Source organism: Pongo pygmaeus, chromosome 3 (genome assembly GCF_028885625.2).
Source record: "Pongo pygmaeus isolate AG05252 chromosome 3, NHGRI_mPonPyg2-v2.0_pri, whole genome shotgun sequence".
NCBI classification, from domain to species: domain Eukaryota; kingdom Metazoa; phylum Chordata; class Mammalia; order Primates; family Hominidae; genus Pongo; species Pongo pygmaeus.
In genome coordinates this window covers 60720229-60746652 of record NC_072376.2, presented here as the reverse complement: position 1 = coordinate 60746652, position 26424 = coordinate 60720229, and the positions used below count along the sequence as shown (strand labels likewise).

Sequence of the window (26424 nt, the reverse complement as noted above, 5' to 3'; positions counted from 1 at the left end):
CGTGTTGTCGCTGGAGTTTTCCCTTCAGTGGACAGTTATGGAGTGCCAACATGGCAGTCATTGCTTGACACCAGGGTGAACAAAGCAGGGATTCTGTACTTGAGATGCTCTCAGGCTAACGATGAGGGTTTGTGTCATGGGGGTTTCTAACAGAAATGGCACTAGACAACCAGACAGATTGGCATATTGTCAGAGAGGCTGCCTGTCTGGTAGCCTGTCCAGTGGGCCTAATGGAGTGGCATACGACCTTGGAGACTTTACCACAATCTCGTGTCTGTTGCCAGCCTTCCGGGCTTACAAGCCTTCCAGGTTTGAGAAGCTGAGTCATGTTAGAAAGTAGGTTTAGTTAGCACACCAAGAGTGGATCTGCCTTTTCATTCAGTAAACATTTTGGGAGCACCATGTGCCAGAAAATGTGCCAGAACTCTTTCAGCTAAAAATAAATTCAGTTAAAAGGAAATTCAGCCTGGGTACAGTGGATCACGCCTGTAATCCCAGCACTTTGGGAGACCAAGATAGGTGGATCACTTGAGCCAAGGAGTTTGAGACCAGCCTGGGCAACTTGGTGATACCCCATCTCTTCAAAAAATACACACCAGAAACAAACAAAAAACGAACCAGATGTAATGGTGCATACCTGTAGTCCCAGCTACTTGGGAGGCTAAGATGGGAGGATCACTTGTGCCTGGGGAAGTCAAGGCTGCAGTAAGCAGTGATTGCACCACTGCACTTCAGCTTGGGCAATGGAATGAGACCTTGTTAAAAGAGGCTGGGCACAGTGGCTCAGGCCTGTAATCCCAGCTCTTTGGGAGGCAGAAGCAGGAGGACTGCTGGAGGCCAGGAGTTAGAGAGCAACCTGGGCAACATAGAAAGACCCTGTCTCTACAAAAAATTTTTTAATGGAAATTCAACTCAAATTTGTGTGTGCCCCCACAAAAAAAGAATTTTTTTTCCTCATCATCCTGAAAAATGTGGGCATGGGTGGATTCAGGAGCTCAGAAGTTCAAAGATAAGACTGTCTCTCCATGTCCCGGCCCTGCCAACCTCTGCTTGGTTTGATTCTCAGATTCCCTCATCAGAGCAGCAAGATGACTGCTGTCAACACAAGCCATTCTTATAGCTCATGATCTCAGAGTAAGATGGACCCTCCCTTTCTGAGCAGACATCCATTAAATCTCACGGACGGATACCAATTGGCTCTTCTGGGGTTGCATATTCATCCCTGAACCAATTACTGTGGCTGGATTGGTCAGACCTGGGTTAGAAGGAAGGATCAGCCCCTTAAACTATATTGAATGAGTTCCCTGCAGAAAGGAGGGGTTCTGCCTTCAGAAGAAGAGGGAAGGGATTCTAGGCAGGAAAACGAAATAATGACAGCTATTCATAGTCATTCACTGTGCTTGGCACAGGGAATATACCAGTGACCAGGACAGAGAATGTCACTGTCTTTAAGGAGCTTACATTCTAGCTGGGGAAACACACAAAAATAAACAAGCAGATGAAATAATTACAAATTATTCCTTGTTGAAGCAAGGAACTGAAATAGAAAATAATGGTGGGAACATTTTTAAAATTAATATGGGCTGGAAAGACCTCTTTGAGTGGGTAATATTTAAGCTGAGCCCCAGAGGCCAGAAAAGAGCCAGTATGTAAAGAGTGGGAAGAAATGGGCTCCAGGCAGTGGGAACAGGTGTGAGAAGAGACTGAAATGGGAAAGAGCTTGACACTTTAGAGAAGAGCAGGGAGGCCAGAATGTAGACAGCAAGGGTGGAGTGGCTCAAAGTAGACTAGAGAGAGAAAAAAGGACCAGAGTATGGAACACCTTATAATGCAAAGCTTGAGGATTTAAAAAAAATGGTTTGGAGTGTTATGATTGGAGGTGATCAAAGGTAAAAGTCAGAAGTTCCACCAGTTCGGAGGCCATTGCAGAATCCAGAGACATGATGATGGGCCTGGGTGGCCTGCCATGACCTTATCGTGATGTCATTATGGTGGGAGTGGGTTGTTATAAAATGAGTCCAGCCCCTGGTGCCTCTCTGTCTTTCATGTTCATTTGCCCTCCCACCATGTTATGCTATGCTGCATCAAGAAAGACTCACCAGATGCCACAGCCATGCACTTGGATGCCCCAGCCTCCAGAGCAATGAGAAATAAGTTCTTTATAAATTACCCAGTCTCAGGTATTCTATTATAGCAACATAAAATGAACTAAGACAGACTTGGGAAAAAATTCATTCTGTGTGATCATTACTAATCTTTCCCAATAAGCAGACTCCTTGAGAAGCAAGTCATGTCAGAAAGCTGCCTGTGCCAGGTGCAGGGGCTGATGCCTGTAATCCCAGCACTTTGGGAGGCCAAGGTGGGTGGATCGCTTGAGCTCAGGAGCTTGAGACCATCCTGGGCAACATGGCAAAACCCTGTCTCTACAAAAAATACAAAAAATTAGCCAGGCGTGGTGGCATGCGCCTGTAGTCCCAGCTACTCAAGAGGCTGAGGTGGGAGAATGGTGTGAGCTCAAGAGGCAGAAGTTGCAGTGAGTCTAGATCGCTCCACTGCACTCCAGCCTGGACAACAGAGCCAGACCCTGTCCCAAGTAAGAAAGAAAGAAAGAAAGCTGAACATGAATATTTTGATATATAGTGGTACCACATTCATAGCAAGTGGGCCTAAAAGATAGGCTGTAACAATTGCAGTCTATTGGCTTAGATCCCCTCCTTTCTGCAGTTTTTGAGAAGGCACAGCCTCTATGATGCTCCTTCTGTACATTCACAGTGGCCTGAATCCCCCTCATTCAACTGACATGTTCTTTGGCCTTTCGAAGACATTTCATGTAGCCGGGGACTACTTTTACTGATTTAAGGGCCATCCTGCCTCTTTAAGGTGGATTTACATAACTCCTCCCTGATTGGTTTAAAGGTTGCGTTAAAACTCTCTGAGAGTAGCTTTATTTCTCCTTCCAAGTTTTGGGGGATATTTCCTGAACTTCCATACAATATTACACACATCTATATCAAAGTAAGGTTGAAGGAGATTCCCTGATTCATATACGCATATGCTAGAATGAATCTCCTAGTACCATTCCAGATAACATTCACAATCCAAAATATTTCTCTTCTAACTTTTCTTAGCATCTATGAGATTAAGTACATACAAGGAATACCCAGTAACGAGCAAAAGGGGTACTTGGGTTTACTATATATTTTAACAGACAACTTATTCCTTAACACCTCTAGTCCCTTCCCTTGAAAATAAACACATCAGTAAAACTCCACCACTTCTATTCCCCTCTATCACACTGTCACCACCATGAAAATTAGCTGAAAGCACTCCTCAAGGATTGAGAGACGGCTAGGCCACCTACGTTTTTAAAGTCTCTTGGTATAATAAGTGATAAAAAAGAGAGGATGCCAAAAACAGGGTTACAAGAATTGTGGTATATTTAAAAGATACCACAGTTACCAAATTAATGGACGCACCCACAGAACACAGCACACAGTTGTACTGTTCACAAGATAATTACAGCCCTTTATAAAAAGTAGCTTATAGCATACTTCAGTAGTGAGCCCTGTAATGAGACACAAGTTGTAGATGAATATATTTTTCTTTTAATCCAGTCAGTGTTTCTTTGTGACTGTGTATAGAACTTCATGTGGAGATAAAGTAAAACATTCAAGTTTGAGACTCTTCTTGAATGTAAGCTTATGTCAAATGTCGCACTGGTGGATCCACCTCCCCCGCACCCCCCGCACCCCGCCCCCGCTCCATTCTGATGGTCGTGCATTTAACTAGAAATTGATGGAAATCAGTATTAGTAACTGAGGGCCTTAGAACATTGTCAGTCCCGGCATCCTCTCCCAGCATGATTAGGGGACAAAAGCCTGTATAGAGATTGTGTTCAGGAACCTCTGGGCACAAGCTCTATACAGATTGCCTCTGGGGTGTGAGGGGCGCCCCAACTAGATTAGAAACTGACATGCTCTACCCCAGGGCCTCCGCGAACGACAGCAGGCGAGAATCCTTGCTCTGGACACGGGGAACAGGGTCAGCATCTCATCTCCTATCTCCACCGACCTGTCTCTGGCTTTTCTCCGCCCCCGGATGCGCCCAGAAGGTCCTGGAGAGCGGTGCGTCCCCTTGGCAACCGTACAACGCACAGGAAGGCGGAGTGAGATGAGGCTGAGTCCGGCCGGGGCGGGGCTGTGTGGGACTAGGGCGGGGCTCGGGGGCTAGACCGGGGCGGGGCTGTGTGGGGCTGGGGCGGGGCGGGGCTGGGGGCGGGGCTGGAGGCGGGGCGGGGCTCGAGTGGCCCCGGCAGCCCCTGTAGAATCGCGCAGAGAGCAAACTGCGCCTGGGCAACCAGTCGGGAGGGTGAACGCCGCGCGCGACAGAAGCTTCTGGCGCGAATGGAGAACCAAGAGTTTCTAGGTTCATCTGCGCTGTCCGAGGTGACCGATGGGCAGGTCTCAACAGAAATATCCACTTGCTCCGAAGTCTTCCAGAAGCCCATTGTGCTCAGGATTCTCGACACTCACAGAGAGCTTGGGGAGTCCGAGGATCCCGAGAAACACGAGAATCCCGAGGAACCCGAGGAGGTCAGGGAGCAAGACCAGCGAGACGAGTCCGAGGAATGTGATGAGCCTCACGAGTCCTATGAGCCCCACGCTCCCTATGCGCCCCACAAGCCCCGGGACTCCTGTGCACCTTACGAACTCCATGGGCCCCATGCAGCCCCCAAACTCCTCAAGGCCCGTGAGCCCCGCCAGCTCCGCCACACACGTGAGCCCCTCAAGTCCCGCGAGGCCAAGGAAACCGAGTTGCTTCCCAGCGCCGCAGTAATGATCTCCCCATCTCTGATCACCAGAGCCCCGCCACGGCCTCAGCTGTCTTTCCTGGGTGGTAGGTGTTCCCCTTCCCTCATCCCCTCTCCTGCTCCTCCCTTCGCCTCATTCCCCACGCGCTGAGCACTCACGCCCCATCTAGAACCGGGGGTCCTAAGGTGGAGGTTTGCATGCAAGAGCTTGCCATATTGAAAAGAACTCGTGTCATGTACCTGTTGCTTCGCAGTCATCAGCCCTTGCGTTTCAAGAGACTCCGATGGGAAATTGACACCCTGATAATGAGAGAAACTGAATCTCTTCTCTTCCACTGCCACCTAATGAGCTATTGTTACCTCCTTTTGAAGCCCTTCTTCATTCGCCTCTACAGTTAGTCATTGCATCCCTCTGGGTTGCACTTTGAATGTTACCCTTATTAGAGCACTTAAGATCTTGTATTTCACCATTCATCTTTCTCTTTAACTAAAGAGAGTGATCCTTGAAGGGAGGATATTTTCGTCAGTGTTTGGCATATGGTCACATGTGGAAACAAAGCATTCATTGAGCAAGTATTCAAAGAGTATGCATCTACAAAGTGCTCACGATATGCTCAGTCCTCACCACCTTCACAAGGTAACAGAGCAGATGGGACTTGGGTATAAACATCCTTGCTCTGACCCCACCCACTCATTTATGACCCCTCACTAATGACCCAACCCAAAGCAATTATTTGTCCTCATTGGACCGCCAATCATTTGGGAAACCAATTTTTATCTCATGTTCTCACTGACTCCTCCTTACCCAGCCTCGACTCCATGGTCTGCCATTGCAGTTGCTCCCTTATGTCTTCCACCATTCCATTGGCTCTCTGGTTATCCATCATACTTCTGACAAAACCTCAATCCTGATTAAACCCAGCCATCCATCTACTCGCTTCCTACACCCCAGCAGTTGACTCTTGCTGTGCAAAATTGCACAGTCATACTGTCTGGTTTATTTCAATTTCATCTCAATTGGTCACTCGGCACTGCCTGGCAAGCTCACTTTATTCCCTTAGTAAGTTAGTTTTCCCAGTCTCTGAAGATGACTAACTGCCTTACTCTCCTCTAAACTTCACACCTTTGACCCCCCACCCACCCAGCTGAATACTTTGCCTCATTCTTTATTGAGAAAATAGAAGTGATCAATCACGAAATCCCTTATTTTCTTACAATGGATCTATTGCTTTACCCGCATCTGTACCCATGAATTCTGCCTTTTCTCATATTTCAGGGAAGAATTGTGCCTTTTTTTTTAAATGAAAAGCAAAATCCTTCACTTATGCTTTAGATACCACTCTCATTTCCTGAAGAACTTTCTTCCTGCAGTTATCCTCTCTCTTCTACAGCATCAATTTCTCCCTAATTAATCAGTTCCATGAGCATACACATATTCTAGAATCTTCCATCTTGAAATAACTCTTGACCCCATGTCATTTTCAGACTCTCCCCTTCCACCAGCATCACCCCCATTTCTCTGTTGTTCTTCATTGCAGAACTTGTCAAAAGAGTTGTCTATACTCACTGACTCAATTTCTTCACCTCTCATTCTCAACACGTTTGGTTAGGCTTCTTTCCTCTACTCTCCCAAAACTGCTCTAGTTTACTGCTTTTCTCTCTGCCGCCACTCCTATCATCATGCATGGAGATTTCATATCCACTTGGATGATCCATTTGGCTTCTCAGTTCTCTGACGTCCTCACTTGGAAAGCTCTTGTCCTTCACCCCAGCGTAGGCACCCACTATCAAAGCCATTGTTAACTGCTGTACCATTTCCAGACTATTTCAAGCACTCTAATCTCTAACCATGTCTTAGCTTTCCAGCTCACTCCTCCATGAACCCCCTATCAAATTTTCAGCTTAAGGGACTTCAAATCCATTGATCCTACTAACTTTTCATTATATATCACTATCTTATGTCCTGCTGTCTCTCCTCACCTTATATTCCATGGACCAACAATGGAATCACTCCCTTGATTCTCTCTTTCTCTGTCATTCTTGCCTTGTTAAATCCAACTCTTGCCTGCACTTGGAATAACAGACAATGGCAAGAGAAAGGCAAACAACTATGCCAACTATGCTAACTGACCTTTAAATCCATGCCTCTGAACTTCAAGTGGGCTCTCAGTGCTGCTTGCCAGTCATACTGTATTTCCCCAGTCAATTTATTTTCCAGCTGTCCCAGAATTTATGGTGAGTGCTCTCATTCCTCAACCTTATGCATCCTTTCCTCCTTGCTCTTAGCTGATGATTTCGCTTTTTACTTCACTGAGAATAGAAGAAATTCTGAAAGATCTTCATATCTTTCCACCATGAAATCTACCAAAATACCAGCATCTATACGTATGTACTCTAGTTTTTTTCCTGTTAATAATGGATGAACTGTCCTTGCTCCTATTAAAGGCCATTCCCTCAATCTATATGTTGGATTTCAATCCCATCTAACTTCTTTAAGCTCTTTGCTCCTAAAATTAGCCTCTCTCTCCTGCATCATTGTATTCTCCTCTACTAGATCATTCCCATCAGCATACAAACATGTGCAATGGACTGGGTGTGGTGGCTCACACCTGTAATCCCAGCACTTTGAGAGGCCGAGGTGGAAGGATCACTTGAGGCTGGAATTCAAAATCAGCCTGAGCAACATAGTGAGACCTCGTTTCTACGAAAAAAAAAAAAAAAAAAAATTATTAACCATGCATGGTGGTACATACCTGTAGTCCCAGTTACTGGTAAACTGAGGCAGGAGCATCACCTCAGGCTCAGCAGTTTGAGGCTACAGTGAGATATGATCATGCCACTGTACTCCAGCCTGGGCAACAGAACAAGACTCTGTCTCAAGAACAAAAACAAAAACTAAAACCAACTAACCAAACAACAACAAGGACAACAGCAAAATGCACAATAACTCTTATCTTTAAAAAACCCCAAACCTTCCCTGAACCCCATGTGCCCATCCAGGTACAATGATTTCTTTGCTCTGCTTTAGAGGTAAAATTTCTTAATTGAATTGCCTGCAAGTCATTATCTCCATGTCCTCTTTCCCTCTTTTTCCCCCTTCTCTAGAGAACCACTTAAATTTTCATCCCCTCCACTTAGCTGCAGTGGCTTTTGTTGAGGTCACAATGACCTCTGCCTTGTGAAATTCAATGGCTAATTATTCATCTTCATCTTACTCATCTAACACATTAACCTCTTATTTTCTTAGAAGTCTTCTTTACTTGACTTCTGGAATGCCTCTACCTCTGTTGTCCTACCTTACTGATTGTTCTTTAGTGGGTTTCCTTTGCTTAATCCTCTTCCCAGCCTTTAGGTTGAAGTGACCAATGGCTTAGTCCTCTCAGATTCATTCTTCTAGAACTTTCCTTATTCCCTGGGTGAGGTCGTCAGTTCCATGGCCTGTTAACTATATTCTGGTAACTTCCCAAATTATCTCTAGCCTCAGTTTTTCCCCTAAACTCAAGTTTTATAATCAGTCCTTGATTTATCATCCCCGCTTGAGTATCAGTTTGGCCTGTAAAACATAATGTGGGCTGGGCGCAGTGGCTTACGCCTGTAATCCCAGCACTTTGGGAGGCTCAGGTGGGTGAATTACCTGAGGTCAGGGGTTCGAGACCAGCCTCGCCAACATGGTGAAACCCCATCTCTACTAAAAATACAAAAAAAATAGCTAGGCATGATGGTGCATGCCTGTAATCCCAGCTACTCGGGAGGCTAAGGCAGGAGAATCCCTTGAACCCGGGAGGTGGAGGTTGCAGTGAGCCGAGATTGCACCATTGCAGTCCAGCCTGGGCAACAAGAGTGAAACTCCATCTCAAAAACAACAACAACAACAACAAAAAAACCATAATGTGCCCACCAATGAAGTCTTCCTGCAACACCCATATGTGCTCTTCCCTCATTGTTTCCCATTTCAGCAAATGGCACCACCATTTATTTATCCAGGTGCCTAAAAACCTTGGCATCATTCTTGGCGCCTGTTTTTCTCTTACACTCAGACTTTAAACCATTAGCAAATTGTAACTTTGAGCTATATCCTGACTATGGCCGGTTCTTAACATTTAAAATGTCATCATCTTTGTAAGCCACTATCATCTCTTGCCTGGTCGAAGGGAGGAGACCACCCCGCATATTGTCTTATGCCCAATTTCTGCCTCCAAAGAAAGAAGAAGTAAAAACTAAAAGGCAGAAATGAAATCCACAGGCAGACAGCCCAGCGCCACACCCTGGGCCTGGTAGTTAAAGATCAACCCCTGACCTAATCGGTTATGTTATCTATAGATTACATACATTGTATGGAAAAGCACTGTGAAAATCCCTGTCCTGTTCTGTTCTAGTTACTGGTGCATGCAGCCCCCAGTCACGTGCCCCCTGCTTGCTCAATCAATCATGACCCTCTCATGCAGACCCCCTTAGAGTTGTAAGCCCTTAAGAGGGACAGGAATTGCTCACTCAGGGAGCTCAGTTTTTGAGACATGAGTCTTGCTGATGCTCCCAGCCGAATAAAGCCCTTCCTTCTTTAACTTGGTATCTGAGGGGTTTTGTCTGTGGCTCGTCCTGCTACAGGTCCACTGCAGTAGCCTCCAGCTGGGTTCTTGTCTTGCACCATCCCCAGTTCATTGTACCTACACTGGTCACAGAAGTCCCTTAGAACATAAATTATATGCAATTCTTTTGATCTCAACCCTCCAGAATGGGTTCTCACCTCAGGTAGGGTTCTCACCTCTAAGGCAGGGATACCCAACCTTTTTGGCACCAGGGACGGGTTTCGTGGAAGACAATTTTTTCAAGGGGTGGGGGGAACTGTTCCACTTCAGATCAATCTATCAAGCATTAGTTAGATTCTCATAAGGACCCCGCAAGCTAGATCCCTCACATGCACATGCGCAGTTCATGATAGGGTTTGTGTTTCTATGAGAATGTAATACCACCACTGATCTGACAGGAGACGGAGTTCAGGCTGTAATGCCTGCTTGCCTGCTTCTCACCTCCTGCTGTGCAGCCTGGCCCCTAACAGGCCACAGATAGAACCAGTCCACAGCCCGGGGATTGGGAACCCCTGCTCTAAAGTCCTTAGCAGGCCTGCAAGGCCCCACTTGATCTGAGCCTGTCACTATCCTCACCTTGAACTTGACCTGATATGTCCATGACATCATGTCCTACTACTCCCCTGTCGGTTTTTGCTCTGCAGGCACATGGGCATCCTTGCTCTGAGCTCAGGATCATTATTTCATTTGCTTTCTCCTCTGCCAGGGCACTCTTCTTTCAAATAACTTGTCATCTCCTTTTCATGGGGTACCAAAAAGAGCATTATTTGGCCTGCTCATTTTCTTTGAGACACTTATCAGACTGTATGATATATCTATTTGTTTACTTGTTTACATTAAGCTCTTATGGAGGCAGGACCTTTGTCTTTCATCCTCAGTGCCTCAAGCTTGCCTGGAACAAGTCAGGAATTAATTGTTGTTGAATGAAAGATCTCTTCATTTGACCTCTGTGTTACCAAATCCAATGGTTTCTTCTCTATCGTTAGCATTGTCAAAAAGATTCAAAGAGTTAATACCCATAAAGGTCTTAGAACAGATGTGGTACATTGTAAGTGCTCAGTAGACGTTAGCTAGTAGTAATAGTAGTGTTGTAGTGTTATTATTATTATTATTTTTATTACTATTTTGAGATGGAGGCTTGCTGTGTTGCCCAGGCTGGAGTGCAGTGACATGATCTTGGCTCAGTGCAGCGTCCGCCTCCTGGGTTCAAGTGATTCTCCTCTCTCAGCCTCCAGAGTAGCTGGGATTACAGGTGTGCACCACCATGCCTGGCTAATTTTTGTATTTTTAGTAGAGACAGGGTTTCACCATGTCGGCCAGGCTGGTCTTGAACTCCTGACCTTAGGTGATCTGCTCACCTCAGCCTCACAAAGTGCTGGGATTACAGGCATGAGCCACCACGCCCAGCCAATGTGTTAGTATTATTATCTCATTAAACCTCTTGGCAGCATCTAACACAACTGGCTACTCCCTTCTCGTGGCCTCTGTGACACCATAGTCTCCTAGTTTAGCATCTACCTGACTGGTTGCTCCTTCTCAGGCTCCTTTGCTGAACCCTCTCTGAATTCTTGAATTCTAGCAGGCTCTGTCCTGACCCCTTTAAAAAATATTTACACTTTTACCCCTAGGTGGTCATAACCACACTCACTCAAGAGTTTAGCATTTCTATGCTGCTGCCTTCTAAATTTTTATATTCTCTCTCTTCTCTGAGTCTGACACTTACATATTCAACTGCCTCCTGGACATCTCCATTTGCATATATCATATGCTTCTCAAATTGACTATACTTTTTCAAACAGAAGTCTTGATTTCCCTTCCAGCCTTGTTCTTCCTTCAGTCTCCCCCATCTGAGAAAATATCTTGAAGTTGCTCAAGCTAAAGAAAATCTATTCTTCTTGCCTCACCTTCAAGTACAATGCACCCAATGAAAGTTCTATCAGTTTTATCTCAAGAATATTTCCTGAATTTATTCATTTCTGCTGCTAACACACTCACTCCAGTTGTGCAGTTGTGGTCACTTATCACCTGGATTTCTTTTCTTTTCTTTTTTTTTTTTTTTGAGACGGAGTCTCGCTCTGTCGCCCAGGCTGGAGTGCAGTGGCGCGATCTCGGCTCACTACAAGCTCCGCCTCCCAGGTTCACGCCATTCTCCTGCCTCAGCCTCCCAAGTAGCTGGGACTACAGGTGCCCGCCACCACACCTGGCTAATTTTTTTGTATTTTTAGTAGAGACGGGGTTTCACCATGTTAGCCAGGATGGTCTTGATCTCCTGACCTTGTGATCTGCCCGCCTTGGCCTCCCAAAGTGCATCATGCCCTGCTTCACCTGGATTTCTACATGAGTTTCCTGACAAGTCTGCCTGTGTCTACTCCTGTCCCCTGCAGCCCCATGGCTACCGCAGCCAGAGTGGGTATTTTAAAAATGAATCAGATCATGTCTTTCCCTTATAGTCCTTCCTGTGGCTTCTGATTGCTCTTACAATAAATCCAAGCTTCCTGCAGCAGTGTGTAGAGCTCCACAGGCTCTCTGACATCCCCTACCACTCGCCCTCCTGATCACTTGGTCTCAGTCATACTGGCTTCCTTTCTGTTCCTCCAAAAGGTGAACCCCTATACTTGCCCTGCTTCAGAGTCTGCATCTGTGGTTCTCTCTACCTGGCATGCCTGTTGTTTTCCCAGGATTCTCTCATGGCTAATTTCTATTACTGGTTCTCAGCCTGTTGTTAAGAGGTGGGAAAGCTAATCTTTTGTAGGGCTTTTCCTGTCCATGCTACCTAAAGCAGCCTTCCTGAAGTCATGTGGTCATGAGACTTTCTCTAAAAAGTTTTCAGACTTTGCTTTAGAAAACATTATTTTAGGCTGGGCATGGTGGCTCATGCCTATAATGGTTTGGGAGGCCTAGGCAGGCGGATCGCCTGAGGTCAAGAGTTCAAGACCAGCCTGGCCAACATGGTGAAATCCCAGCTCTATTAAAAATACAAAAATTAGGTAGGCATGGTGGCGCATGCCTGTAATTCCAGCTACTCTGGAGGCCGAGATAGGAGAATCACTTGAATCCAGGAGGTGGAGGTTGCAGTGAGCCAAGATCATGCCACTGCACTCCAGCCTGGGCAACAGAGTGAGACTCAAAAAAGCAAAACAAAAGAAAAGACTACTTTAAAGCCTTCTACCTTCTCAATTTGTCTTCTAGATTTTCCTTGTCAATTTCAGTAAGTCTTTACATTAATTCCTTTAGTAAAGCTCAACAAACACTAAGTATATTTATATAATATTTACAAAAAGTGGTGTAAACATTGGGCAATAATTAGCACATCCCCGTGCCTCCACTCACTCAATAAGATATTTTTTAATCCAACATTTATTGAGCGACTACTAAGTCACTCTTCTGTGTCCTATGGAGTGCAAAGATGACTAAGACATGGCATTTTGGTTGTGTGCCAAATTTTAAAAATTTATAGAATCGGTTCTATTATTCTGTCACCTAACAATAGTATCATCACCTAATCATCACTGTTATTGCTGAACTTTATTGAGCACATACTATGTTCATGGTGTAGGTACTGAGCTGTAGATGAATAAGACATGGATTCCTTCCTTGAAGAACTATTTATGTGGTTGGGGAGGCTGAATATATCCACAACAATGACACATCCATAGCATACAAAGTAAAATGTACTGGAGTATCCTACAGGACAAGCACTTCATTTTTCTGAGTTAAGTGGCAACAATAACCTCTTTTTATTTTTTACTTATTAATTTTTTTGAGATGGAGTTTTGCTCTTGTTGCTGAGGCTGGAGTGCAATGGTGCAATCTCAGCTCACTGCAACTTCTGCCTCCTGGGTTCAAGCGATTCTCCTGCCTCAGCCTCCTGAGTAGCTGGGATTACAGGCCTGCACCACCACACCCGGCTAATTTTTGTGTTTTTAGTAGAGACACGGTTTCACCATGTTGGCCAGGCTGGTCTCAAACTCCTGACCTCAAGTGATCTGCCTGCCTCAGCCTCCCAAAGTGCTGACGTTACAGGTGTGAGCCACTGTGGCTGCCTTAATGTAGTGTTTTCTAAAGCAGAGTCTGAAAGCTTTTTAGAGAGTCTCATGACCATGCTACTTCAGGAAGGCCCTGACTTCTCTCCCTAAGGTAGGCACCCCCTCCTTCTGCCTTACCAGCCACGTCACACTGATTTATTTCCTTCCCAGCGCTTACCACTATCTGAAGTTATTTACTTGCTTGTTGTCTGTCTTTCTACCTGAAAGGTAAGCTGCATGACCTTGGACAGGGATTTAAGTTTCTTTATCCTTCTCTATTCCAAAGCTTAAAATGAATGGGTAAAGTCAGCATAAAAGTCATTCATATGGCCATTCCTGAACACTTTCTAGATTCACTCAAGAGTTACTGAGGTCATATTAATAGTAGCTTATGTTCATTGAGTGTTTTAAATATTTAATGTAATCTCATTTTATCCTTAAGACAACCCTTTGAAGTAAGTACTATTTGCATCCCCATTTTACAGATGAAGAATGTGAGACTTGGTATGTTGTCTCCATGCATATAGCGGAGGACCGGCATTCAAAGCCATATCGTGGGCCAGGCATGGTGGCTCGCGCCTGTAATCCCAGCACTTTGGGAGGCTGAGGCAGGTGGGTCACCTGAGGTCAGGAGTTCAAGACCAGCCTGAGCAACATGCCAAAACCCCGCCTCTGCCAAAAATACAAAAATTAGCCGGGCGTGGTGGTGCACGCCTGTAATCCCAGCTACTCGGGAGGCTGAGGCAGGAGAATCGCTTGAACCCGGTAGGCAGAGGTTGCAGTGAGCCGAGATCACACCACTGCGCTGCAGCCTGGGTGACAGAGTGAGACTCTGTCTCAAAATAAAACAAAACAAAACAAAACAAAACAAAAAAAAGCCATATAATACCTCCTGATCAGTGGTGAATGAAAAAGAAAGAGCGAGAAAGAGAAAGAGAGAGAAAGAAAGGAAAGAAAGAGAAAGAAAGAAAAGAGAGAAAGAAAGAAAAGAAAGAAAGACAAAAGCCCATCAGTTCATCCAAAGCCTGTGAACTAGTGACAAGATAGGTCAAGCCCCTTAAATGGGAGAAAAGAAGCACCGCTGCTATTTTCTCTGGAAGAGTGGGCTGGGAAATATTTTGAGGACAGAAAGTGATACCGGAATTCTACTACAGGAAAATCAGTCAATGAGGATGGATTGGATGTGTCAACTCTTCCCTACTGTCCCCAAAGAAATTTCAATGTTTGAACACTGTTGTGCCCAGGAGTCATGGCTCCAGTTGCATCCTGGGGATTTCAATTGGAGCATATGTAGAAGAGGAAATTTGGTTCTGTTGCGAAGAGCACTGGACTAGGAGTTAGGAAACTTGGGATTTACTTTTGGTTACGTCATAGCTGTGTGTCTGTTTCCTTTCTAGTGAAATGAAGTGGCTAGACTGGCCAATCACTATGAACAAATGTTGAGAGTCTATATTTTAATATAACTGCTTAATTTGATATAACAAGATATTGCCAAAGTGCAATTACTGTATATTCTTGAATATAACAACATTTAAATGTTTTTGCCAACTTGAATATATAAACTTTAAAAAATAGAGCTAAAATAGACAAATGTTTATAATTGTATTACAAAAATTTAAATTAAAAAATAAAAGTAACATATTAAAATAAATGGTATAATTTAGAAATATTTATTCCTAATGTCATATTTCATGGAAAACAGTTTTATTAATTTTTTCACTTGCATATTTGACATCATGAGTCATTTTTTGAGTAATTTAACACAGTTTTTAAGGGCACATTATTTTTATTTCTAAGTTATTTGAGATAGAAAACGTAAAAGATTTTCTTATTATGGAAATTTCTTAACATACACAAAATAGAGAATATTATAATAAACCCCTATGTACCCATTACGTAGTTTCAATAATTAACACTGTTTTTGAATCTTGTTTCATCTAGGCACCCCCCAACCCTAATTTTTGGGCATCCTATAGGACAAATTTGTTTTAAAGAAACTGCCAGATACCATGTCATTTTACCCATAAATACCTCAGTACGCATCTCTAATTGCTAAGGATTTTTAAAAAGCCACATAATTATCATGTCATAATTACACCAAACAAAATTTACAATTATTCTTTCTTTCTTTCTTTTTTCTATAGAGATGGAGTCTTCCTAGGTTGCCCAGGCTGGTCTTGAATTCCTGATCTCAAATGATCCTCCCACCTCAGCCTCCCAAAGTGCTAGGATTACAGGCATGAGCCATCATGCCCTGCCACAATTATTCTTTAATGCCCACTAAATACATGTTTCCCTAATTGTCTCAAAAACATACTTTTACAGTTGATTTGTTCAAATTAGGAATTAAACAAGAGCCTCACATTGCATTTGGGAGTTAGGTCTTGAAGGAAACCAAAATACTGATGAATGTTAAGTAAAAGACAATGAAAACGCAGAAGAATGCTCTGCCTCAGGCGCCATTTGCCTGGTGGCGGGGACATCAACTCTTCCTTATTGGAGAAGGCACTAGCAGGCAACAGAGAAATCTGGGAACAGATTTTATTATCTTCCCACATTTTCCTGACTTTAAAAAGACCACAACTGCTTTCTCCTTTCTCTGGTCACTGTATAGCATGTATGGCTCTTTGTTAAAATTCTACTTAAGCAAAGCCCCCAAACCCCTGCCTTGAGAGAGAAATACTTTTGAACTGAGACCTCTCCTGCATGATGGGTACAGCTCATGTTCACAAACTTCTGCTTGTTTTTCTTTTGTTAATTTAACATTTTTTTTTTTTTTTTAGGAAAGTGTCTCAACTAAGATCCTAAAAAGGGGAAGAAAATAACTTATGTTTTCTCCCCTACAGTCTGTTTGTCTCTGTTATTCTTCATCAATAGACCTTGTCCTCTCTCCCTTTTAGAAACACCATTTATTTGTCAGGAAAATTCAGTAAAATATCCCATATTGCAGATTAAGAGGCTTGCTTCAACTCAGAATAAATTATTTTTGGCAACGTTCTTTGATAGGTAGTGCTGAACGTGCTCTTCCTCTAGCATCACACTTTGAGTAAGGTGCATGCCTCTGGCTCTCCCACTTTGGGGAATGTAAGATTGATGAGTGGGTTCAGGTGAGGTCAGCCGTGATCCCTCAACGTTAGTTCCAATCCACCTTTCACCTAATGGTTTTAACAACCAGTCTTGTTCATTGCCTAGATACCATTATTTTATTAGATTCCATTATTTTATTAGGAGTAAGACAGGGTCCCTTTGAACCTGTGTTTGATGCTGTGACTGGAAATTATCACAAGCCATCAGAACCCATTCATGTCATGTAAAAGTAGGAACTTTAAAAAAAAATTCATCCTGTAGGTGTACTTTTACCTTTACAATACAATCACTATGTGGTTATTGCGTTTTGTGTTTATGTTTTGCTTTTTTTTGAGACGGAGTCTCCAGGCTGGAGTGCAGTGGTGCGATTTTGGCTCACTGAAAGCTCCACCTCCTGGGTTCACGCCATTCTCCTGCCTCAGCCTCTTGAGTAGCTGGGACTACAGGCGCCCGCCACCACACCAGGCTAATATTTTGTATTTTTAGTAGAGACAGGGTTTCACCTTGTTAGCCAGGATGGTCTCGACCTCCTGCCCTCGTGATCCGCCCACCTTGGCCTCCCAAAGTGCTGGGATTACAGGCGTGAGCCACCGCGCCCGGCCATGTTTTGCTTTTTAAAATAAGGTTTAGGGCTGGGCATGGTGGCTCACACCTGTAATCCCAGCACTTTGAGAGGCAGAGGCTGATGGTCACTTAAGGCCAGGAGTTCGAGACCAGCTGACCAACATGGCAAAACCCCTTCTATACTAAAAATACAAAGATTTGCCAGGTGTGGTGGTGTGCACCTGTAGTCCCAGCTAATTGGGAGGCTGAGGCACGAGAATCACTTGAACCCGGGAGGCAGAGGTTGCAGTGAGCCAACTGCACCACTGCACTCCAGCCTGGGTGACAGAGTGAGATTCTGTCTCAAAAAAATAAATAAATAAATAAAATAATGTTTAAAGCTTTAGAACAACACCTAGCATTTAGGATTATGAGATTATATTCCCAAGAATAATTACTAAATCTGTTTTGAATTTCTTATTCCTTTCCTTCGCTTAACGTATTAATTTTGGTAGGGAGAACTCTGTACTTTTCCCATTCTAGCATATATTGAGAGTGTGTGTGTGTGTGTGTGTGTGTGTGTGTGTGTGTGTGTGTATGTGAGAGAGAGAGAGGCAGAGAGAGAGAGAGAGAGATGGAGTCTCGCTGTCTCACCCAGGCTGGAGTGCTATGGCCCTACCTAGGCTCACTGCAACAACCTCTGCTTCCTGGGCTCGAGTGATTCTCGTGCCTCAGCCTCCCGAGTAGCTGGGATTACAGGTGTGAACCACCACGCCCGGCTAATATTTGTATTTTTTGTAGAGATGGAATTTCACCATGTTGGCCAGGCTGATCTCGAACTCCTGAGCTCAAGTGATCCGCCTGCCTTGGCCTCCCAAAGTTCTGGGATTACAGGTGTGAGCCACTGTGCCCGGCCCCGATACGTTTTCCTTGCCCAGTTCTTTGTTGAGAAAATAAAGCAATTGAGAAAGTACCTCTTAAGATGGGTTCTTTTAAGAGCTTGCATATAAGGTAACCTTTACTGAAGAATAATTTTTTGGGGAAAATCATGCCTCATACTCAGTCATTTATAATACTTCACTGGAAACTTTATTTTTTTAACTTAGTTTCATGCAACACAAATCAGGAGTAAACTTTGAAGAGGGGAAAAAACGTGAAAAAAACAGGGTTCTATTTGGCTTTCCACCAACGTTTTATAATTTATGTTGCTGCTCCTTGTATAACACCAGTTAAGACCTCATCCGAGAGACTTTTTTTTTAAATTTCAACGTGTGTCGCAGTTCGAGTTGCTGGGCGCCGCTAGGCCGAGCCCCGCAGCCCTCCAGCCGCTGCCAACCTGCGCCCCCTGGTGGCCTGGATGCCGGCCGCACGCGCTCTGGCTCCGCCTTCTGGAGCGCCACCTGGCCCGAGGGCGGGAGGGAGACTGTGGAGCAGTTCCAGACCCGCTTGTGGACCTGCACAACTACGTCATCCTCTTCAACACTGACCAGAAAGCTCAGCAACGGCAGCATTCTCAACAGGAAAGCCCATCGCAGGCTGCGCTTCTGTGTCCCCGAGACGACTGTCTGCAAGGTGGTGGCCAGCATGCCCGGGGCCATCGAGCCCGTCCTATGCCACTGAGGACAGCGCTGTCCACACAGACCCGCCCGGCGCAGCTGTGTCAGTGTAAATCCTACAGTCTGCGGCCGGGCTACTGACATTTGCATGTGATTGACTAATCTATGAGAGAGAAAACAAACACAAGAAAGAAATATATGGTGATGAAGCCCCTGCTCCACCCTCCTAAAAGATTCCAATGTTAGGAACAGCTGGTGTCTTTCTTTCCCTGGTAGAATGCTCTGATACGACTATGCTAGGCTTTATTATCTATGCTTCCCTTATTTTTCTTTCCCTTCTCCTGACTATTTTTCTCTTTCCTTGGGTTTTTCATCTAAAAACAGACACAGCCTATTGTAGTCTGTTTATGTAAGCAACCTCGAATCCTTTTAGAAATGAACGGAGGGTAGAAACACAAACCAATGAAAATACATGTGAGTACATGTTTACAAAGTAGGTTTAACATTTTACTAATAATTTTCGTGGCTAGGTGTGGTGACTCATGCCCAGCACTTTGGGAGGCCAAGGTAGGAGGATTGCTGGAGCCCAGGAGTTCAAGAACAGCCTGGGCACCATAGCGAGACCCTGCCTACAAAAAATAAAATTAGCCTGGCTTGGTGGCACACACCTGTAGTCCCAGCTACTCGGGAGACTGAGGCACGAGAATCGCTTGAACTGGGGAGGTGGAGGTTGCAGTGAGTGATGATTGCGCAACTGCACTTTGGCCTGGGCAACAGAGAGACCCTGTCTCCAAAAAAAAAACAAACAAAAAAAGCAGTTGGAACCCTTAATAGTAAACACTTCCTTAACAATTACTTAAACATTTTTGTTTAACCATGCTAGTTCTGAATTTAAAAGTTCCATTTACTTTTTTTTGTTAAATTCATAGCCTGCCTCCCACTGGAGCGTAACTTTTGAGAAGAGAGACCTTCCTCATTTGTGTTCTCTCGATACTGGCACCATGCTTGCCTATAGGAGCCAAATCACAAGTTCGTTGAATAGTTAATTGTGTTTCCTACAGTGCTCTATTTAAGCCATTGATACACTGAAGTTGTAACCAATAATTGTAACTACCATTCATCTACTCTATATGCAAGATGCTATATATATATGTAAGTGATGTACATGTATACACTAATCTTGTTTTATTACTAATCTTTTTTTTTTTTTTTTTTTTTTTGAGATGGAGTTGTTTCGCTCTTGTTGCCCAGGCTGGAGTGTGGTGGTGCAATCGTGGCTCACTGCAACCTCCGCCTCCCAGGTTCAAGTGATTCTCCTGTCTCAGCCTCCCGAGTAGCTGGGATTACAGGTGCACACCACTATGAGTGGCTAATTTTTGTATTTTCAGTGGAGACGGTCTCACTATGTTGGCTAGGCTGATCTCGAACTCCTGACCTCAGCTGATCTGCCTGCCTCGGCCTCCCAAAGTGCTGGGATTACAGGCATGAGCCACTGCGCCGGGCTGTTTATCACTAATCTTTACACAGACCTATTAATCCTCATATCTGAGAAGGGAAAACTAAATCCCTGAGAAATTAATTTACCCAAGATTGTACAGTGGAGTAAGCAACAAAACTGAGGTTTGAGCCATGTCTGTCTGATGCTGTAGCGCACCCACTTTTCTTTACCAAAAACATTCTAGACAATGTTATTTCAAAACTCTTAGATAGGATTAAAAACTCCCAAGAAAAGACTCTGGAGCAATCCATCATTATAAGGCCTATGGGATCACCTACATTTTTCCACATTTAAAAAAAAAAAAAATCCAGCTTCTAAACGAGATTTTTCATTAGCTTAACCATTTCTTCTGTTTTGGACATTTCAGGATTATCTAATTACCCACTGTTAAAGATACCACGATGAAGATTTTTCTGCATAAATCTTTGCCCACACTTGAATTATTTCTTTAGGGTCGATTTCTGTAAATAGAATTGGACTAAGGCATGTAAACATTACTGACTTACACTATCAAATTATTTTTCATAAAATATACTAATTTAGAGTTTTACCAGCAATGCACAGAAGGACTCATTTCATCTTACCCTTCCAACATCTTTATACTTTGCAAAAAAATTTTGCCAATTTGCCAGTTTAAAGAAAAATCTCATTTTTTGCATTGTTTTGATTATAAGCAAGTTTGAGCATTCTTTCTGTTTTTTTTTTTTTACCTTTCCTGTAGTGCTGATGAACTTTTACTTATGTTTGTTATTAGCCCTTTATATATCTTCATATGTGAATTCTGTTCTCATCCTTTGTCTATTTAATTTTGACACTTACCTTAGTGTTTTTCTTATAATCTGTACATTTATACTCTTCAAATGTTAAGACTATTAACCCTTTATCATATTTATTGCCAAATATTCCTCCAAATTTTTCTGTCATCTTTAAGTTTTAATTTTTGACACAGAAATTTTAAGTATTTTAATCTATTTATATTGTCCTTTATATCTTTTGCCAGCTTTAACTCTGGAAGATTAAAATCCAGGGATCAAGTAGATATTCTCTTATTTCCTCTAATTCAGTTTTTAAAATATTTAACTCCTTGATTTACCTGTGGTTTATTTTGGTACATAGTATGATATATTTCAGTTGGCCATTTCCCTAAATATTTTTTTCTAACTCCTTTCTCTTTTAATTTGTGATGCTATCTTAATCATATCTTTGATTCCTGTTGAATCTAATTTTTGCTTTTACTTTTGTTTTCTTTTAGCAAATCCTGTTTCCTGTGACTTTGTAAGGAAATGGTAAGAGATAGTTATAGTACTGTTTTCACAGACGTAAACTAATAGGCCAGCCAATCTGGATGGGGCAGATTCATTTGACGTGGGTCTATCTTGGGGTTTTCAAAAAGGACATTCCTAGGCTTTCCCTTTGTCATAAGGTCCTTTTCTTTCTTTCTTTTCTTTTTTTTTATTTTGAGACAGAGTCTCGCTCTGTTCCCCAGACTGGAGTGCAGTGGCATGATCTCGGCTCACTGCAACCTCTGCCTCCTGGGTTCAAGTGATTCTCCTTCCTCAGCCTCCTGAGTAGCTGGGATTATGGGCATGCGCCACCACACGCAGCTAATTTTTGTATTTTTAGTAGAGATGGGGTTTCACCATGTTGGCCAGGATGGTCTCGATCTCCTGACCTCGTGATCTGCCCACCTCGGCCTCCCAAAGTGCTGGGATTACAGGGGTGAGCCATCGCGCCTAGCTGGAGAACACTTCTATTCACTTAGTTTTTCACTTGTTTGCTAGGTACTTGACTTGTTACTTAGTAGATCTGAACCTTTAAGGGATTTGGGATTCTGCATTGACAATCTCGAATCACAGATTTTGTGAAGCTCTAGTTCAATGTATCCCAATCTCCCTTGCCTCTAATTCAAGTAAGGTAGCTAACGACTTTTCAAGAAAGTGCCCTTTATGAAAAAAAAGAAAAGAAAAAAGTATATGTGTATATGTGCATATAATGCACAACAATAAATGCCTCCTGAAAACCGATGCTTACCCTTTGTTTGGCTAAGATACAGTTAGAAGAGGAGACAGAATACAGGTTGAGCATCCCTAATCTGAAAATCTAAAATCCCAAATGCTCCAAAATCTGAAACTTTTTGAGCATGCGCATAACACCACAAGTGGAAAATTTCACACATAAGTACTTACCACAAACTTTGTTTCACACACAAAATTATTTAAAATATTATATAAAATTACCTTCAGGCTATGTGTGTAAGATGTATATAAAACATAAATGAATGTTGTGTTTAGACTTGGGTCTCATCCCCAAGACACCTCATTATGTATGTACAGATATTTCAAAATCTGAAAATATCAAAAATTCCAAATAGTTCTAGTCCCAAGCATTTTGGATAAAAGATACTCATCCTATAAAATCATTAGGGAGAAATACCAAGGGTTCATATCAATGGTTCATGTAGGTGAAAAGTAAATAATACCAGATTTTATTTTCGTCTACTTTTTAAAGAAGTGGGTCAAAACCATCCATATTTATTGTTATTGTTTAGCTCATTTACATGTATGGTTATTATTCAGGCTTATTTTGTATTTTATGTTTTAACATTTATTTTTAAAATTTTATTGTAGAGATAGATCTCACTATGTTGCCCAGGCTGGTCCCAAATTCCTGGCCTCAGGTGATCCTTCTAACTCAGTCTTCTGAAGTGCTGGCATTATAGGCATGAACCACCACACCTGGCTGTATTTACCATGCTTCTGGTTTTTTCCCCCCTTCCTTATTCAGGCAGCAAATACTACTAACCTTATTTTTGTGTAATGGTTTTCAGTTAAAAAATAGGTTTTCTCACAAGAATTCTGAAAAGTAGATAGGACAGATGTATCAACTAGATTTTACCGAGAGAAAATGAAATTCAGCAAAATTATGTCACTTTCCCAAGGTTGTCAGGTGGCTGAGGAGTACAGCGGGTAGAATTAATATTTACTGAATATTACCAGGTATCCACTCAAAATACCACAGTACTTAAAATAAATAATGTATGCTGAGTGAGCAAGCTTTACTGTGACTGGATAGTTTGTGTCTCGTAAATTTTTACACTTAAAAAGGCTGTGACGAGTGTGGTTTCAAAAAAGTTTTTCATTATTGTTATTTCTTACTGCTTCTTGTTTCTCTTTGATCTGTTAATTCGGGGTCATCATGTAAGGAAATTGTGCCATCTCCATTATCTATCCCTGTATCCTTTAAAAAGTTTGTTTTTATGCAAATGTGCTGTGCCTAATTAGCCCGGTATGATGTCCGTAATCCCAGCTACTCAGGAGGCTGAGTTTGGGTAGTAGTTTGAGGCTGCAGGGAGCTGTGATCATGCCATTGCACTCCAGCGTGGGGAACATAGTGAGACCCTATCTCTAACAGAAAAAAAAAAAAAAGGCTGAGAGGTTATACAAATGTGCAACCTTGGGAGCTGCTGACTATTGAGCCCCCTCTCCCCTGCTGCCTCCTCCCACGGTGCATCAATCACCACTTAATTAGGAAGGCCATTTCACATCATGCCTTGTATGTGCTGTGTCAGTGACTGAATCCTACCTGACACCAGGGCTAGGGCTTATTCTAAAAGAGTTTGGAGCCCATTAAAGAGCTCAGGCAAGTGTTAGAGGGATGCTTTTCCTTATCACCTCCCTCATTATACATTGAAGCATTTCCTTTGAGTAATTCTCCTGGCCTCTTGCCTCTTTCTTTAATTAGACTTTCCATGGGGTAGGAGTGACATCTGTTTGATAGGTTTGGGAGAGAGAATTGGTCCCTTCTGGGACCCTTTTTCTTTGGGGCCTGCCTGTCTACAGTGACCTGTAAAATGGTGCATCAATCTGTACGAGGGTCTTTGTGATCTACTTTCTATCATATAGCAGGTTTAGCCCCTACAGGAGGAGGCCTGCAGCTTTGGGATGTCAGTTCAATTCAGGGGTGTCAGGGATTCAAACTACTCATTTCAATATGGTTTTGTCAATAACAGATAGTATTTTTATTCTATTTGTCTTACTCCTGTGCCTATTTTTCAGTTGGTTTCTAAAGATGGTAGACCAAAAGAGTTGTTATGTATTGGGCCCTTCAGACTCCAACCAAGGCCATACACAGTTGTAATATGAGTCACCACAACATAGGTGGTGTATTAGTCTGCATAGGATAGATAATGCTACATTAACAAACAAGATACAGAACTCTCAATGACTTAACACAATAAATGTTTATTTCTCCCTCCTGCCAGAGTCTAGTGTGAATTGATTGGCCCTCCTCTACCTTGTAGCTCTGCTGTCTAGGATATGTGGCTTCTAGGTCCCTGCAACAGGGAAAGAGAAAAGTGGAAGAGACACACTAGCTCTTATGTGATACCCAGTCCTCTTGCTGAAATTGGACGTGACAGTTATGTCACTCCAAACAACTGCAAAGGAGGCTGGGAAACGTAGGGCAACACATGGACACTTGGAGGGCACAAAATCTCTCTGCTACAAGTGGATTAAGAAAAATTAGGGAAGGTTCAAGGGAGCAGAGTGAGGCACAGAGGGGATTGAGTGGTACCAAAAGTGTATTTTGCCTATTTCATAGTTTTTCCAAAGCCAGATATTCTGCCTGAAATTTGTCTGTACAATCTCTTCAGAATCCAGTGCCACCAAGCCATCTACAAATGACCTTAACAGACTGATTGAGGTTTTTGCTGTTAACAAGTGTGCATTTTACCTCGGGTGTTCTGGAGATAATATATTCTTTGTTTGGTTGCATAATTTATTGTCTTAATTTTATTGTGTGCTATATTAGTAATTTTAGAAGTGAGAATGTTGGGTCCAAAGAATGTTTGGATACTTTGAGCCTTTCAGCACTCTTCAAATCACATTAAATATAGCATTGGTTTTAGTTCTTCTTTTTTTTCCCCCTCATATGGGATTTGTTTGAGTAGGAGTCATCTAATGTAACCACATTTTTTAAGCATTCTCTTTGATTTAATCAGCTGCTATTTGTTAGTTTTTCTAGGAAGAGAACCCCAAATCTTTCAAAGCCTAAAAAGCAATGGGGAACTCCAGACAGGTAAGGCAATATTGTATGGTCTTGTTTGTGATTATTGTGTTCATTACATAAAACAGGTAAGTATTATTTATCCGTCCACCTCTACTTAACTAGATCCTCTGAACCAATATTGTCACCTCATTGTAGTCAGCATGAAAAAGGCTAACCCTTGGTCAGTGGTTCTTAAATTTGGCTGTATATTGGAATCACCTGGGGAACTTTAATAGTGACTGAGTGCTTTCCCCAAAAATCCTGATTTAGTTGATATGGGGTGTGCCTTAGACTTTGGGAGTTAAAAGCTCCCCAGATGATTCCATAGGCAGACGGACTTGAGAACCACTGCTCAAGAGTGTGACTCCACACTTCTTGGAAACTTTTTGTGCATTCTCCAAGTCCAGCCTTGCTGCCTGTATCTCTAAGGCTACTATCACTAATCCTGATACCTCTAAGCCTCTTATTAGAACACATCTGTCCTCTGGGTCTCCAGCAAGCTGGACCCTGAGTCCTTTCATGCCTGGCCAAGGGACTCCCCTTTTTCTTCTTTGGCTCCTGAGTCAAGCTTGAATATTTTTTGGATCTCCTATTGCTTTTTTTTTTTTTTTTTTTTTTGAGGTAGGGTTTCACTCTGTTGCTCAGGCTGGAGTGCTGTGGTGCAATCATGGCTTACTGCAGCCTTGACCTCCCAGGCTCAAGTGATTCCCCCACCTCAGCCTCCTGAGTATCTGGGACCACATGTGTGTGCCACTGTGCCCAGCTAATTTTTAAATTTTTTTGTGGAGACGGGGGTCTCCCTATGTTTCCCAGGCTGGCCTCAAACTCCTGTGCTCAAGTGATCCTCCCATCTTGGCCTCCCAAAGTGTTGGGATTACAGACGTGAGCCACCATCCCTGTCCTATTGCTTTTTTTTTTTTTTTAAACAAAATTAATATACTTTAATTTTTAGAGCAGTTTTGGGTTTATGGAAAAATTAAGCAGAAAGTACAGAGTTTCCATATTTACCACCCCTCCCCCTAGTTTTTCCTACTGCTAACATCTTGCATTATTGTGGTACAATTGTTAAAATTGATGAGCCAATATTGATATGTTTTTACTGATTAAATCCTATGGTTTACATTAAGGTTCACTTTTTGTGTTGTGCGGCTTTATGGGTTTGACAAATGCATGATGTATCCACCATTATAGTATCATACAGGACAGTTTCACAGCCCTAAAAATTACCTGTGTTCCAACTATTTATTTCTTTTCCTCTTTCCTCCCTCTCCAA

General features: G+C 42.9%; 1 protein-coding gene across 4 annotated transcripts in view; it reads left to right on the top strand.

Annotated features, from left to right (window-relative positions):
• Nucleotides 1–4271: 4271 nt before the first annotated feature.
• Nucleotides 4272–26424, top strand: part of SPMAP2L (sperm microtubule associated protein 2 like) — a 79555-nt gene continuing 57402 nt past the window's right edge. The window contains exons 1-4 of one of the 4 annotated variants that reach the window (XM_054484674.1): nt 4336–4896; nt 19831–19956; nt 21358–21391; nt 25119–25181. In XM_054484674.1, coding sequence (XP_054340649.1) covers nt 4404–4896; nt 19831–19956; nt 21358–21391; nt 25119–25181 — 716 coding nt within the window. In that variant the 5' untranslated portion in view covers nt 4336–4403. Of the gene's footprint in view, nt 4897–7096; nt 7196–19830; nt 19957–21357; nt 21392–25118; nt 25182–26424 lie in introns of all 4 variants that reach the window. The other 3 variants (XM_054484675.1, XM_054484676.1, XM_054484677.1) reach the window with 3 other exon arrangements.